The 15,271-nt window shown below is 54.9% G+C and overlaps 1 protein-coding gene across 2 annotated transcripts; it reads left to right on the top strand.

The window, feature by feature from the left end:
- Window positions 1-569: 569 nt before the first annotated feature.
- On the top strand, window positions 570-14,903 carry STK11IP (serine/threonine kinase 11 interacting protein; the record flags this gene model as incomplete). Of its 2 annotated transcripts, none has more annotated exons than XM_080689627.1 (24): window positions 570-630; window positions 2,880-3,085; window positions 3,274-3,348; window positions 3,551-3,646; window positions 4,005-4,112; window positions 4,227-4,298; window positions 5,854-5,980; window positions 6,155-6,258; window positions 6,379-6,474; window positions 6,636-6,677; window positions 6,875-7,021; window positions 7,216-7,300; window positions 7,727-8,110; window positions 8,263-8,468; window positions 8,704-8,817; window positions 8,913-9,090; window positions 11,208-11,438; window positions 11,541-11,644; window positions 12,459-12,556; window positions 12,650-12,828; window positions 13,054-13,135; window positions 13,322-13,395; window positions 13,839-14,086; window positions 14,754-14,903. In XM_080689627.1, the coding sequence occupies 24 exons, from the start codon at window positions 570-572 to the stop codon at window positions 14,901-14,903; spliced, it is 3,267 nt and encodes a 1,088-aa protein (XP_080545753.1). The 2 variants fall into 2 exon arrangements, with proteins under 2 accessions (XP_080545753.1, XP_080545752.1); XM_080689626.1 differs by having other exon boundaries at window positions 6,636-6,683.
- Between the last annotated feature and the right edge of the window lie 368 nt (window positions 14,904-15,271).

Genomic DNA, 15,271 nt, shown 5'->3' with positions numbered 1-15,271 from the left:
GACACCCTTTCCTTTTACTGAAAAATGAGTGTCCGCTTTGGATGAATTTTTTCCTAACAGAAAACCCATTTCTCCAAACTGCCTCCCCGCCCGCTCTGCAAACATCTAGTTAGGTTTTCCTCATTGGCCCGGAGGGGCCTCCGCCAGCCAAAAGGGAGTCGGGGCGGCGCAGGGTGGGAAGGCGCTTGGGCCCAGCTCGGGGCCGCGGCCCTCGCAGTCTACCCCCGCCCGCACCCGACACGTCTGCAGCCTTGGGGCGTGGCTTCCGGCATAGGGGGCGTGACTTCCTGTTGTCTCCCGTTCGCCTTTCTTCCGGGGCGGGACTTCCTGCCCATCACAAGAGCGGAGCGGCCGAACGGGTAGGAGAACCAGACTCAAGAGTTAAGCCGGATGACGAGGCCTTATGTTCCTCCAGAGAACATGGCGAGGAGGCTCTCGCTCCGCTTCCTTGCTTTTCTGCCCACGCGACGCCTTGGTTTGCGCGGCCGCCTGGGCTTTGGGCACCACCGCACACCTGAGGCTCTTCCGCTTCCTCTTTTCCCAGGCTCCGCCTCCAGCGTCCTGTGGCCATGACGACCACCCCTAGGGACTCGGTGGTGTGGAAGCTGGCGGGGCTTTTGCGCGAGTCCGGTGAGTAGACTTCCGGTTGAACCAGGCCCCAGGCTAGGTGGGGGTGCTCCCTGACTTCTGGAGACGTGCAAGAATCCAGGAGTTAGGACCGTCAGGCTCACGAGGTGGCAGAGTTCATTCAGTACTCCTCCTGGGTTTGTTCTCTGTCCTATTGTCTTTGACAGTCTAAATTCTAACCATTCTTGGAGGCCAACTTCTAATGCCACTTTATACTCTGACACTTTCAAAGGGAAATGATCTTTACTTGACTATATGCCCCTGGGGATCAGGAGTTGCACATAATCACTGTTGTATAGCAAGACACCAAATATAAGGCCTTATAGTTAAAAGCCCGAGGTTTTCAGTCACACCCACCTAGTTGGAGCTCAGCCGTCTTTAAAACTTGGCCATATTGTTAAGTTTTCTGAGCCTCACTTTTTCTCACCAGCAGTCTAGTGTAGTGATTCTACTTAACTCAAAAGTTGGAGAAGTTTTAAAAATTTCTCTGTTTAGTACAGTATATGCCCATAAAGTAGCTGCTCAAAATTGGTAGCTGTTGTTGTAATTGCTTCCTACAGTGTCTGGGCACAGGGAGCCACAGTTTTTTTTATTATGAGTTTGGCCTTAGTTGTGGTAGAACAAACCTTGGCTTGAGATCAAACAGAAGTGACAACTTCCTACCAGCCATGCAAGTGCAAACAGGATTCTTCTTTGAAGCCGAGCGTGGTGGCATACGTTTGTAATCCCAGGATTTGGGAGGCTGAGACAGGAGGATTGTGGTTCCTGGACAGCCTCAGTTACTTATTGAGGCCTTTTGAAACTCTGACCCTGTTTCAAAAATGAAAGAATAAAAAAATAAAATAGGGCTGGGCATGTAGCTTGGAGGTAGAATGCCCCTGGGTTCCATCCCCAGCAGCACAAAAACAAAAACAAAACAACAACAAAATCCTTTGAGGCACAGTTTTCATATTTGTAACTTGAGGTTAATAGTGCTTCCCTTTGGAAGATTCTGAGGAGGTTTAAGTGGGATAACAAAGCCATCTGTCACTCTACGCTCCCATTGATGGTATCTGCGGAATCAAAGTTTTATTTTCTGGCTTATATTAATAACTGTACTTGTCATATCTCCTCTTTTAGATTGAGAGGCCCTTTGAGGGTAGAATGAGTCCTTAAGCCATGTCGGTGTCTGTCCTCAATGTCTGGTATATAGGAAATCCTTCATGCGAGTTGTAGGATCTTTTAATTTATTCAGCAAAAATCTAACATGGGCCAAAAGATTAGGGATGATGTGGGCGTGAGTGTGTGACTTTGAGTAGCAGGAAGGAGGTCTTTTTGATAATTCAGTAGTTTCATATCTTGTTTGTGGTGGTGGTTGCACCATCTCTATTTAAGGACAGAACTGTGCTGTACATCTACTGATATTAATTTTCAGATATTGATGTTGTCCTATAGTTATATAAATTGAAAACATTGGGAAAACTTGGTGAAGGGGATAGGAGACATCTCTAGTATTTATCTAACATCCTTTGAATGCATTCTTATTTTTTAGAAAAAGTTAAAACAAGCCAGGTGTGGTGGTGCACACTTGTAATCCTAGTACTCGGAAGGCAGAGACAGGAGGATCTCAGGCTCAAGGATAGCCTCAGCAACTAGTGAGACTCATCAGCCTAGTGAGACCCTGTTTCAGAATAAAAAAGAGGAGCTGGATATGGGGGCACATGCTTATAATCCTAGTACTTGGGAGGCCGAGACAAGAGGATTGCAGGTTCGCGGCCAGCCTCAGCAACTTGTGAGGCCCTCTGTAACTTAACAAGACCCTGTTTCAAAATAAATAATAAAAAATAGGGCTGGTAATGTAGCTCGGAGATAGAATGTCCCTGGGTTCAATCCCTAGTACTGTCAGGAAAAAAAGGAAAAAAAAAAAAAAAGAAAGAAAGAGAAGAAAAAAGCCATGATTCAAGCTGGCTGTATTTCCAGTGCTATGGGTAGACCAGGATCTTTGGAGAAGAAGGTGGAAAGAATTTGGAAAAGTGGGTTGAAATTTAATAGTAAAGTGGCCTTGTATATCATGCTGAAGAGTTAGGAACTTATTTTGAAAATGGGGGGAATCCCAAAAGACTTTTGAGCTGGGAGGAAATAGAAAGTTTGAAACTGCAGTGGAATATCTACAGTATGGCTCAGAATGAGTTGTATTTCAGGGTCACAAGGCCTTCAGACAAAGGGAAGACCCTTTCATTTGCCCACCCGTCTGTCTGCCCCTCTCCCTACAGGGGATGTGGTCCTGTCTGGCTGTAGCACACTGAGCCTGCTGACTGCCACACTGCAGCAACTGAACCGAGTATTTGAGCTGTACCTGGGGCCATGGGGCCCTGGCCAGACAGGCTTCGTGGCTCTGCCCTCCCACCCTGCCGACTCCCCCATCATCCTCCAGCTTCAGTTTCTCTTCGATGTGCTACAGAAAACGCTTTCACTGAAGGTTCTGTGGGTGGCGATGGGGCAGAGTGAGCAAGAGTGTATGGGAATGATGGAGGCTGGGGCTAGGGTGGGCGTGCAAAAAGCCAGCAGGGCTGAGATCCAGATGATATCAGTACAATACTAAGGAAGGAAGGGACATGGAGGAAAGGGAGATTGCTGTGCCTCTGAAGCTGAGTGTTTTTCTTGTAGCTGGTCCATATACCTGGTCCTGGTCTGCCAGGGCCCATCAAGATTTTCCCCTTCAAGTCCCTTCGACAGCTGGAGGTACGGGGTGTTGGGGGTATGAGGCGGTCACTTGGGGATGGTAGGGCGGCCAGGCCCGAGTGTACCATTGTTCTGCAGTGTGGTCTTTACTCTTTCCCACTTAATGCTTCTGTCATCATCTCTGTTCTCCTCATCATGGGAGATAGGGATGAGGCCTTTCTCTTCATGCAGTTCTGTCTTCCTCTCTTCCTTCCTGCCCTAGCTCCGAGGTGTCCCCCTCCATTGTCTGCATGGCCTTCGTGGCGTCTACTCCCAGCTGGAGACCCTGATTTGCAGCAGGAGCATCCAGACACTGGAGGTAAGGAGGGGAGGGGTGGGACCCAATGCCCTCTCCTGGGAGACACAGAAGCCAAGCTCTGATACCCTCCCTCCCTCCCTCCCCTGTGACCCATGACCTTGCAGCCTCCCCTGTGATCCCGCAGCACTCTATACCCGTTTGTATATTTGTAGTCACAACTGCCGTGCTGTACTAAATACTGTAGTGTGCCTCCCTACTCTCCCCAGTGTGCCTCTTGGGGATAGGGACCTGGGTTTGTTTTAAAGTTTCTGTCTCCAGATGGAGTGCGGGATATACAGAATGCTGAGTGACTGAATGCTAGAGCGTGGCGTGGGGAGAAGGTGAGAGTGGAGTAATGAAGTGCCTGTCTCCTGCCAAGGAGCTCCTCTCAGCCTGCGGTGGCGACCTCTGCTCTGCCCTCCCCTGGCTGGCTTTGCTTTCCGCCGACTTCAGCTACAATGCACTGACCGCCTTAGACAGCTCCCTGGTGAGCCTCGGGGGAAGGGGGCTTTGGGCAAGGGCAAAGATGGGTCTTTAGGGAGGAGGGCCAGCAGGCCAGTGAGGTGAAGACCCAGCCTCTGCCTCTTCCCAACTCCTGCAGCGTCTTTTGTCAGCTCTGCGCTTCTTGAACTTGAGCCACAATCGAGTCCAGGACTGCAAAGGCTTCCTGATGGTAAGTGTGAGCGAGCCTGGCAGCCAGTGCATTTGGGCCTTGGATTGCTCTGCTCTTGCCCCCTCTCCTGGACCTGCTTGTCCTCCCCTTGCTTTTGCCTTTTGGGAAGAGCCACATCCTGGGAGGTAATACTGTTCTGGGGCTAGGGCACTCGCACAAGATACCAAAGAACTAGCCAGGCATGGTGGCGCATGCTTGTAATCCCAGCATTTGGGAGGCTGAGACAGGAGGATTGCACCTTGCAAGTAGCCTCAGCTACTTGGTGAGGCCCTTTGCAGCTTGGTGAGACCCTATTTCGAAAATAAAAGAATAAAGAGTGGTGCTGGGGATGTGTCTCGGAGGTGGAATGCCCCTGGGTTCCATCCCCAGGGCCACACACACACACACAAATAAAATAAAAGATAAGGCAGAACTGAAGTGTCAGTGTCTAATACTGCGTGACTTGGGGTGAATTAGGTAGCTTCTTGGTTTGTTCATCTAGGGGTATCTGATTTTGTATATTAAAATGGTTGTAGACAGGCATGGTGGCGCATGTCTGTATTCCCAGTACTTGGGAAGCTGAGACAGGAGGAATGAAGATTCAAGGCCAACCTCAGCAATGTAGTAAGGCCCTGTTTCAAAAGAAGAAATAGGGCTATGGAGTAGACTGTTTCTGGGTTCAACTTCCAGTGCACAAAATAAAATAAGATAGTTGAGCCAGGCGTGGTGGCACACGCTTATAATCCCCGCGCTTGGGAGGTAGAGACAGTAGGATTGCGCAGGTTTGGAGCCAGCCTCACTGGCTTAAGAGACCCTGTTTCCAAATAAAAATATAAAATAGGTCTTGGAGTGTAGCTCAGAGGTAGAAGGGCTTCCAGGAACCCCAGTACCACCAAAAATAAAAAAAAGATAGTTGCAGAGTACCCAGTGTTAGGGTGGTGCCTACCTCCAAAAATGGTAGCATTTGTGACGATGATGGAACCTTTCTTCCATGTCTTTCCATCCCTGTCCAAGATAAATGAAGCTGGTCGCTAAAGTGGTAAGGACAGATTTTATCAGTAGTAAACTGTTGCAAGAGGGAAGAGGGTCCAACGTGAACTGACTTCCACTTTGATTTGTGCAGAGGTGCCTGGGCAGTTGCCGTGGAGACTGAGGAACAGGGAGGGAAATGGGGGTCCTAAGCAGCATTAGGGACGCAGAGACTCGCAGACGGGAAGGGGCTGTTCTGCTTGAAAGCCTTACTAAGGTCCCTGTTCTCCCACCGAGACGGGGAGATGAGTCCTGTCTTTATGAGGCTGACTGGAACAAACAGTAAAGTTTGATAGCAGTCTTGAATTTTTTCAGGCAGGAACTTTGGGGGAGTTGGAGTCACCATCCTGGGGTGTGGACTGGAGCTGTGGGAACTGTGGCAGCATTCAGGTCTTTTGACATGAGGGTGGCAGCAGATGAAGTCATTTGTGCTGAGAGTCTATAGCTTTCAGAATCCAGTTTGGTGGCCTGACCAACAGGAGGGCTTAGAGGACCCTGGCTAGAGTTTGGTCAAGGTGAGAGTTTTGTCCTCCCGTCCTTCTGCCAGGATTTGTCTGAACTCTACCATCTGGACGTCTCCTATAACCACCTGCATGTGGTGCCGAGGATGGGGCCTTCAGGGGCTGCTCTAGGGATCTTGATACTGCGAGGCAATGAACTCCGAAGCCTGCAGGGTGCGTCGGAAGTGTGTGGGCACACGCGGGAGGGAGTGGGGGCGGTGGGACTTGGTGGCCCCGGAGCAGGTGCCTCTAGAGCAGGTGAGGAACACAGGTTTCTGTTCCACACCCTCCCCTAGCACACACACCACACTCACCAGGATGCCCATCCTCCCTTCCTGCCCCGCCCAGGCCTGGAGCACCTGAGGAACCTGCGGCACCTGGACGTGGCGTACAACCTGTTGGAAGGACACAAGGAGCTGTCGCCGCTGTGGCTGCTGGCTGAGCTCCGCAAGGTGAAATCTGGGTGCTTCAGGCTCTTGAGCCGAGCGCGTGCCTGTCCCTTCTGTGTGGAGGTCAGTGCCTTCTTCCCACAGGAGGTGCCCGTGCCCACCTCATTCTCTCCTGCCCCTCAGCTCTACCTGGAAGGGAACCCTCTGTGGTTCCACCCCGCACACCGTGCCGCCACTGCCCAGTACTTATCACCCCGGGCCAGGGACGTGGCCCATGACGTGAGTGGTCATCTCCGCCACGCTGCTTCCTCTTCCTGCCCAGTCCTGCCCTCCCTGCACCCTCCCGCCGTCCCTGGCCCCTGCTGTGTTGTTAGTACCCCAGCTCAGCTCGCCGGGCCTGGCTCCGCTGTGAGCACCGCCCTCTCCTCTGTCTTTGTCAGTTCCTTCTTGATGACGAGGTCTTGTCACCGAAGGACTTTCAGGTCAGTGTGGTGGGGTGCGGACACAGGGAGGCAAGACTGATGGGGAAGGCGTGAGGGGGAGGCCATGGCTGGGCAGATGGGTGGCTGGGAAGGTCTTCCTCGGCAGCGGAAAGAGGGGCCGCTCTTGGCTCGCCTAGGTGGAGCAGAGCTGCTCCCCTGGTTTCCACCTCTTCCTTCTTCCTCTTGTCACATACCAGAACCCTGCCTCTTCGGGCCTTGGCCCCCCGGTCCTGCCTGTGCCCTGGCCAGTGGGGAGCACCACTGAAACCTCGGGCGGCCCCGAGCTGAGTGACAGCCTCTCCTCAGGGGGTGTTGTGGCCCAGGCCCCACTTCGGAAAGTTAAGGTAAGTGGTGTCCTCAGCGGCCTGTGCTGGGGTTAGGCCTCTTTACTGGGGGCTCTGGGTTCTCAGTGGACAGGCAGTAGCAAGACTTTATTCTTGCTAGTAGTTGGGTGTTTTTGATAGGTTGGGTAGATGGCTTTGGATGGCAGGGATGGAGGCCCTGGCTTTTGTACAATTCTGTCCCACTACCCACCCAGAGTCGAGTCCGTGTGAGGCGGGCAAGCATCTCTGAGCCCAGTGATACAGACCCTGAGCCCCGAGCCCTGGACCCCTCTCCAGCTGGTAAGTCAGCCCCACCTGCTCACTCCTTCCCACCCTGCTCCAGCTCTCTAATCTGGACCTTACTGTGAAAGTCTGCTAGAAATCTGATTTTCTGATGGTGTGGAGCATTACAGGGAGTCTCTTAGTCTGTCCTCTTTTCTTTTAGTTTAGGGAAAGGAGAAGGAACTGCTCCTAGGAAGCATTTTCCAAAGCTTTTCAAGGAATATTAATTCTGCGGGGTATTAAAAAAGACATAATAAAAAGATTTTGTGGCCAGATAAGTTTGGCAAGTGCTAAATAAAAAACAGGTCCCCCCGCCCCCGCAGGTATCTCAGGGCATTATAAATACGCCACTGTGTTTGTGAATCTCCCAAAGTAGCAAGAGGCTGCGGTCTTTGGGGTGGGAGGGCAGGGGGCTACTCAGCTCTGCGTCCTCCTCCTCCCCAGGATGGTTTGTGCAACAGCATCGGGAACTTGAACTCCTGAACAGCTTCCGGGAGCGGTTTGGCTGTGACTGGCTGCAGTATCGGAACCAGCTGCAGGCCTCTGGGAGCCCCCTTCTGTGCACCTTCCAGGCTCCTGCCCTCCGCACACCTCCGGATGCTCTTAGTCCAGAGATGCCACCTGGCTCTCTGGCCCCAGAGAGGAAAGCCAGAGGCCCCGAGGAATCACCAGATAAAGTGTCAGAGGAGGGCAGGGTAGAACTGGAGCCCCAAGAGGAAGAGGAAAGGGAGAGGCAGGAGGAAGAAGAGGGTGCCAAGGAGGAGCAGGAGGAAGAAGAGGGCACGAAGGAGGAAGAAGAGGAGCAGGAGGAATGGAGGGAAATGGAGGGTGAGCGTCCTGTGGCCTTGGGGGGCCTGGGCCTACCAAGCAGTGGTGGGGTCCGGCAGATGCTGAAAGGCCAGCCTGCATGGAGGGCCAGCAGGCGAGGGCAGCGTCTCTGGCTACTTTCCCTCCTCCAAGGCTTCCCTCGGTCTCCACAGCGGAGCTCTGTCGCCCCATGTTGGTGTGTCCCCTGCAAGGGTCCGAGGGCGTACGGGGCCAGGAGTGCTTTCTCCGGGTCACTTCTGCCCACTTGTGCGAGGTGGAACTCCGAGCGGCTCGAACCCTGGAGCGGCTGGAGCTTCAGAGTCTGGTGGTGGCCGAGCTGGAGCCCGAGACCCAAGCCCAGAGAGAAGCAGCGCCGGAGGTGAGTGGAGGGCACTGGGCCTTTTAAGGAGCCAGCTGGAGTTTCCCACCGTGCCGTGAGGAGGGGCCTTCAGGGGCAGAGTGTTGTGTTCTGGAGGCTGGGCCGAGGAGTAGATTCTGTGCTAAGGCTTGATTGTCAGCCCAGCATTCCACCCAGCAGAGCCGCTGCTTTCCAGCATCTCAGAGCAGCCCACCCCCACCCCCCGCGGCTTTTCACCTGTGCCCTTCCCGCGCAGGGCTCCCGTCTCCCCTGGGCGCCCGTCCTCGTGCTGCGCTTCTCCTACATTTGCTCTGACCGGCAGCTGCGTCGCTATGTGGTCCTGGAGCCGGACGCCCACACGGCCGTGCAGGTGCCAGGGCCCAGGAGGCTGGGGAGCTGGAGGGAGACACCTGGGTGGCTGCGGCCCGCTTGCTCACTCCTGCCTTCCTGCCTGCCCTCTTTCAGGAGCTGCTTGCGGTGCTGACCCCATTCACCACGGTGGCACAGCGGCAGCTCGAGGGGGCCCGGGGTCCGTTGGGGGCCAGATTCCAATGTCTGCGTTGTGGCTGTGAGTTCAGGCCAGAGGAGGCCAGGTCGGGATCGGATGGTAAGGAAGGCTGGAGGCCATTGTTCCCAAAGACAGGTATCAGCCTTGCCCTTGACCTGCCTGCCCCACTGCTGCGGGCTGCAGGAAAGCGGCTTTGAGTGGGAGTGTGGAGGAGGAGCCCCAGCCAGGAAGGCCTGAGCATCGGCCAAGTGTTCTGCCAGGGAAAAATAAAACCCCTTTCCTGCTATATTTACAAAAAAGAAATTGGAAAAGAAGAAAGAATACCATTTCCCCTCAAAGTGAGGAAATGCTGTCTCTGTAACTGCTAAACATACTCATTATTTTTTCATCGCATGATGGCTTTGGGGATATTTTTGGCTAATATTTCAGAAACGGCACAAAACCTGACAGGCCCTTGCTGTGGGGTCAGGTTTCTCTGCTGCCCTCTGAGCACCCTGGCAGTTGAGTAAGATGCTTTGGGAGTTGGCATAGTTTGTCTTTCCTTGTCTGACCTTGTGAGCGGCTTGATAGCAACAGTGCCTCCTGGCCTCTCTTCATGGCCTGTTCTTTAAAACAGGAGATGTCCATTGTAGACCAGTGAAAAAGCTTGGTGTTTGAAGAAGACATGGAAGAAGTAATAGTCTTGAACATAGCCATGTTGAAATGCATGATTTTTTCCTTTCCTGGATTGTACTCAGAGGCATTCTACTTCTGAGCTGTACTCCCATCCCTATTTTTATTTTTATTTTGAAACGGGACCTCACAAGGTTGATGAGAGTCTCACTACTTGCTGAGGCTGTCCTCAAACCTGCAATCCTCCTGTCTCAGCCTCCCAAGTACTGGTTTTACAAGCGTGCACCACCATGTCTGGCTAGAAATGCATGGTTTTCATCAGCTATTTTTCTTTTCCTGGTTGCAGCTGCAGCAGGGCCTTAAATTTTCATCAGAAAATATAGCCCTACAGCCAGGTATGGTGGCACATGCCTGTAATCCCAGACTTGGGAGGCTGAGACAGGAGGATTGCAGGTTTAAGGGACAGTCTTCAGCAAGTAGTGGGACTCTCTCAGCAACCTAGTGAGACCTTGTTTCAAAATTAAAATTAAAAGCTGGAAGTATAGCTCAGAGGTAGACTGACCCTGGGTTCTATCTTCAGTACCAAAAAAAAAAAAAAAAAAAAAAAAAAAAGAAAAGAAAAAGAGGGAAGGAAGGCAGGTCGGCCCTGCCCTGATTCCTACCCTGAGCCTGCCCAGTGGCTGCAGCCCAGCAGTCCCGGCAGCACATGGCAGTGGAGACAGCCCACCCTCCCCGGACCCTGGCCATACTCCATAGGTCCTTCTGGCACCTGGGTCCCTAAACTGGTGGCATCATCATATGCTGCAGGATCCTTTGATTTGTGCCTCAGTTACTCCAACTGAGCGAAGATGTAAATGAACCCACCCCATAGTCCTCTTGTAAGACTTCAGCGTGACAGTAAGACACCATGCACAGCGCCTGGCACAAGACAGAGGTCCTCCGTGTGCGCTGCTGTTGCCCAGTGCCCGGTCGAGGGCATATCTTCTTAGTCTTCTCCTTGCTCACCTGCAAAGTGGGGTCAGGAGAGCTTGGGTGGGGACGAAGGTGACACATTGGCGCGGGAGCTGGTGCGTGCCCAGCACGTCGTGGCTGCTCTCTCTCCCTCACTGCTGGTCCATGTCCTTCGTTCTTCACCTGCTTCCATCGCTCGCCCGCCCTGTAGTGTAGCCACTGCTTTCATCCTCATCTTCTAAATTGGAGCCAGGCTTGGAGAGCAGGTGACTGGCCCATAATTATAGAACCATTTAACGGTAAAGCCTGGATTAGGACCCAGATCTGGCACCAGAGTCCATCCTGCCTTTCCTGGTCTCTTCATGTTGGTCTTTCAAACATTACTGATAGCACTAAAATACTTGAGCAGCCCAAGGCTGTGGGAGAGGAGCAGAGCAGGGCCTGGTTGGGTTTGGAATTGGAAGGTATGGTTTGAGGCGGCTGTGGGCCGCGGGTTGGCTCAGCCCCCACTGGCACGGGGAGTCACCTGTCAGACTGCCTGGAGAGGGAGTTGTGGGGGCTGGGGATGGTGGTCATGTGTGAAGCTGGAGACGTGGGCCCAGGGGTGAGGGCGGCAGGGAGTGCTGTGTCACGGTGGAGTGTGCTGTGTGCGGCAGGCTTACAAGGCCCGTGGCTATCTCTCTCTCCAGAATCCCCTGCTGTGTGTCCCAGCTGTGGCAGTGACCATGTAGTTCTCCTGGCTCCATCTGGGGAAGCCCCCATCAGGGAGCAGAGCCAGGGAGAGCTGTCGCCAGCTCCCTCTCTGCCCCCCAGCCCTGTCTGTGACCCTCATGACCAGAGTGATGGCGCCAGTGGGACTGACGGCTTTGCACCTCAGGCACCCATCTCCCGTGGCCGCAGCAGCTGGAGCCTCAGTCCATGTGAGTGCAGGGGAAGCCAGGTGGGGGAGGGCCAGGGGAGGGGTGGGTACCGACGGGAGGTGGGGACAGAGCGGGGCAGGCTCACAGCCCACTGTTGTCCAGCCCCCGAGCACTGTGGCCTCCGCTCTGTGGACCACCGGCTTCGGCTCTTCCTGGATGTGGAGGTGTTCAGCGATGCCGAGGAGGAGTTCCAGTGCTGCCTCAAGGTCTGTGCCGCCTGTCTCCACCAAAGGGAGCCAGGTCAAGAGCTCAGAACCACGAGATGTGGCTTCTGTTGTAACTGTAGCAGCTACTTGCTGTGTAGCTGTGGACGTGTCCCTTGATAATGAGTCTCAGTGGCCCCCTCTCAAGATGGGGATGATACTACCTACCTTTGTGTGGTAGTTGACAGCTGGTGTCTGAGCTGCTAGCACAGTACCTGGCACTCGTAATGGGGCCTCCTGTCATTACAAACACACAATGTTGTTAGCCCTCTCGTTGTGGACACTGAGGATCTGCAGTCAGTCAGTCTGTCCTCTGTCCTAGAGGCCGGGGTGAGAAACTGACGGATCTTGCAGTGTGAGAGTGCTATAACCAGGGCACGGCGCAGCACTAGAAGGGGCTAGATGAGGAAGGAGTGGAAAGGAAGAGGGTGGAGGTGAGTTTGTGGAGGAAACAGCAGACTCAGGTGTGAGAGAGAGTAGCTTGTGTGGAGAGCTTCCAGGATGGGCCAGCCAGGGTGCAGGGGCAGGGCCAAGTGTCCAGAGGCAAGTCTGAGGCGGGCAGTGGCCCTTCAGGAGCAGCCTGGTATCTGTCAAAAGCTCAGACTGGATCCTTGGGCTCTCTGGAGTGACAGGATTTGAAGTATGGGTGTGATGAAGAGTTCTGTGATTTAGGACAGCCTGGAAGGGGCCAATGACAGGTGGGGTGTCAGCTCAGGTCACCTTGACACTGACTACACGCGGCAACTCAGCTTCCTGTCTGGCGCCTACCGCCCTCCGTCTCTTTTGTGGTTTCTCACTGACTTCCTCTTCCCTTTAGGTGCCAGTGGTGCTGGCAGGCCACTCGGGGGAATTTCTGTGTCTTGCGGTCGTGTCTGACCACAAGCTTTACCTGTTGAAGGTCACAGGGGACATTAGGTGAGTGGGCTGGGCGTGTGGCCAGGGCACGTCGGGCCGCCCCGTTGCCCTCGTTCTGTCCTTATTCTTGGTCGCTCTGCACCCCCTCCACAGCGGGCCTCCAGCTAGCTGGCTGCAGCCGACACTGGCCATTCCCCTGCAGGATCTGAGTGGCCTGGAGCTGGGGCTTTCAGGCCAGAGCCTGCGGCTGGAGTGGCCAGCTGGGGCGGGCAGCTGTGTTCTGCTGCCCCGAGATGCCAGGCGCTGCCGGGCCTTCCTTGAGGAGCTCCTCGGTGAGAAGGAGGCAGGGAGGATGGGGTGGGGAGGCGGGGCAGGGACCCTAGGGCAGGTCCCTGGTCTGGTACCGGTGGTGGTGGAGACAGAGGTAATGGGCCTCATCCCTGGTAGAGGTTCCGAAAGTCCAGAACTGTGGAGAATGGGTCAGTGTTGAGAACTGATGAGGGAGGGTCGAGGAGAGCAGAGCCCTTTGAGGTGTGTCTCTGGCTGGCTCTGTCCAGGTGTCTTGCAGTCTCTGCCCCCCACCCGGAGGAACTGCATCAGTTCTACAGAGGAGGAGGTGACCCCACAGCACCGGCTCTGGTGAGTGACAGAAGTGGAGGTGGGTGGTGCCTGCCCCGTCCTCCAGGGCCCAGACTCCCGTCCTGTGCCCGGCAGCTCCACGCCTGCCTCCTGTCCTGCGTAAACCTCCCCGCAGGCCCTGTTCTCCCCGGCCCACTCCCTCCCCAGAAGCCCTGCCCACCCCACTGACTTGTTGGTGCCCCCCAGGCCATTGCTGGGACGAGGAGGCGCTTCCGTGGAGGCTCCCCAGTTCTTCTACCTTCGGACATTCCTGGTGGAAGGTGAAGACTCTGTACTGCAGCTGCCCTCTGCTCTCTGTCCCCTATTCCAGGCCACTGGCTGGTCCCCAGCACCTCCTCAGTGCCTTGCTGCACCTGGGTTCCTCTCCCTCGTGGGCCTACCACAGGCCAGCCTGGGTGTTCTCCGTCTCCTCAGGCAGGGTCCTCAGCAGCACAGGGCCTCTGCTTTTGACTCAGGCTACACTGGGGTGGGTAGGTTGGCTGGGTCTGCTCCCCTCAGCCCACCAGAGGCCAGGTGGGTCCTTGTTTCTGCACAGGGTGGCTGGGGCAGGGGTTTCCTTTGTCCTGCCTCTCAGGTTGGGAGGGAGGGCTTTGGTCCCAGGCACAAGCTGCTTTCTGGCTGTCCGAGTACAGGTCACACCTCCTCTGAGGGGGACGGTGCCCCTAGGGCTCCTTGCACTCTGAGCCTCACCTTCCTTCTCCAGGCCCCTCTACCTGCCCAGTGTCTGTGTTGCTGACACTGGCCACCCTGTACCTGCTAGATGAAGACCCTGCAGGGTCCCAGGCAGAGCCCCCTGTCCCAACAGCAGCTGGAGACACTTCTGAGAAGGCTCCTTCCTTGCGGCCTGGTCCTTCCATGCGGGTCAGAGAGCAGCAGCCGCTCAGCAGCCTGAGCTCGGTGCTGCTCTATCGGATGGCCCCTGAAGACCTGCGGCTGGTCTTCTATGACGAGGTGTGTGCACGCGCACGTGTGTGGTAGGCAGCGAGGGCGATGTGGAAGTGGCTCTGGGAAGGCTGGCAGTGGGCAGGACGAAGCTGAGGGAGGGTGGGCTTGGTGGAGAGTACACAGAGTTTAGGGTGTGAGGAACTGCGGGTTGGTTACATTTGGATGAGCAGCGAGCAGATAGGGAGGTGGCCATCGGCAGTGCCACCACCCTGGCCTTGAAGCCAGACGTTTGTTGTCGGGGAGCCTGGAGCAGACACCCAGCTGCTGTGAGTGGTGGTTGTCGGCCTGCCATCTGACCTTCATAATGCCGCATGAGGAGGAGGTCCTGATGTTGGTCTGGTTTTAGAGATGAAGAAACTGATGCTTGGGGTTGTTAAGCGGCTTGCCCAGCTCACACGTAGGAAAGCAGGGATCGAACCCATGTGATCCTCTGGAATTGTCTCCAGAACTTAGGCTGCCCACAGCAGGGCAGTTGGAGACAGACAGTGAGTGGGAAAGCCCTGCAGAGGCTTACAGCTAGCGTTGGACTGTGGACGAGGCTCAGAGGCAGCGCCAGGCTCGGGGAGGGAACGAGCTGACGAGCAGGGAGGGCGTGAGTCCTCCTGGAGCCCTCCCTCGTCCCTCCCTGGTGTGGCCCTGTGCATCTCACCTTGCTCATTCTTCGTGCTGCCAGGTGTCTCGGCTGGAGAGTTTTTGGGCGCTGCGTTTTGTATGTCCGGAGCAGCTGACAGCTCTGCTGGCCTGGATCCGGGAGCCCTGGGAGGAGCTGTTTTCCATTGAACTCCGGACTGTCACCCAGGAGGCCCTGGACCTTGACCGATGAGGCTTCCACGCAGACCCCAGCCCTGACTTTGGGAGCCACACTGCAGAGGTCTCGGGGTCTGGCTCCAGCTTCTGCCTGTGGACTTCTCTGGCCTTTGGACATTGGTCAGTGAGGCCCCAAATGACCCACAGCTTAAGGGAAGGATGAGAGACGTGATCAGGTACCAAGTGACCTGGCCTAAGGTACAGGCTAAGTGCTCTTTGGGAATGTTTCTCCAGCACTTTTTCTCAGGTATGAATAAAGTTTTCATTCCAGATCTTTTGGGTAGTGCTTAGATGTATCACTCATAAAGCCTAGTCTTCCCTTGACAGCTTCCAGGAGAATGGGCCTCCCAAGCATCCTTGTTTGGACTGTGAGACCTTGTCTCC

The sequence above is a fragment of the Muscardinus avellanarius genome, assembly GCF_963383645.1.
Source record: "Muscardinus avellanarius genome assembly, chromosome: 2".
Taxonomy (NCBI): Eukaryota; Metazoa; Chordata; class Mammalia; order Rodentia; family Gliridae; genus Muscardinus; species Muscardinus avellanarius.
The sequence above is the reverse complement of the archived record's forward strand: the minus strand, read 5'-3'. Positions and strand labels throughout refer to the sequence as shown.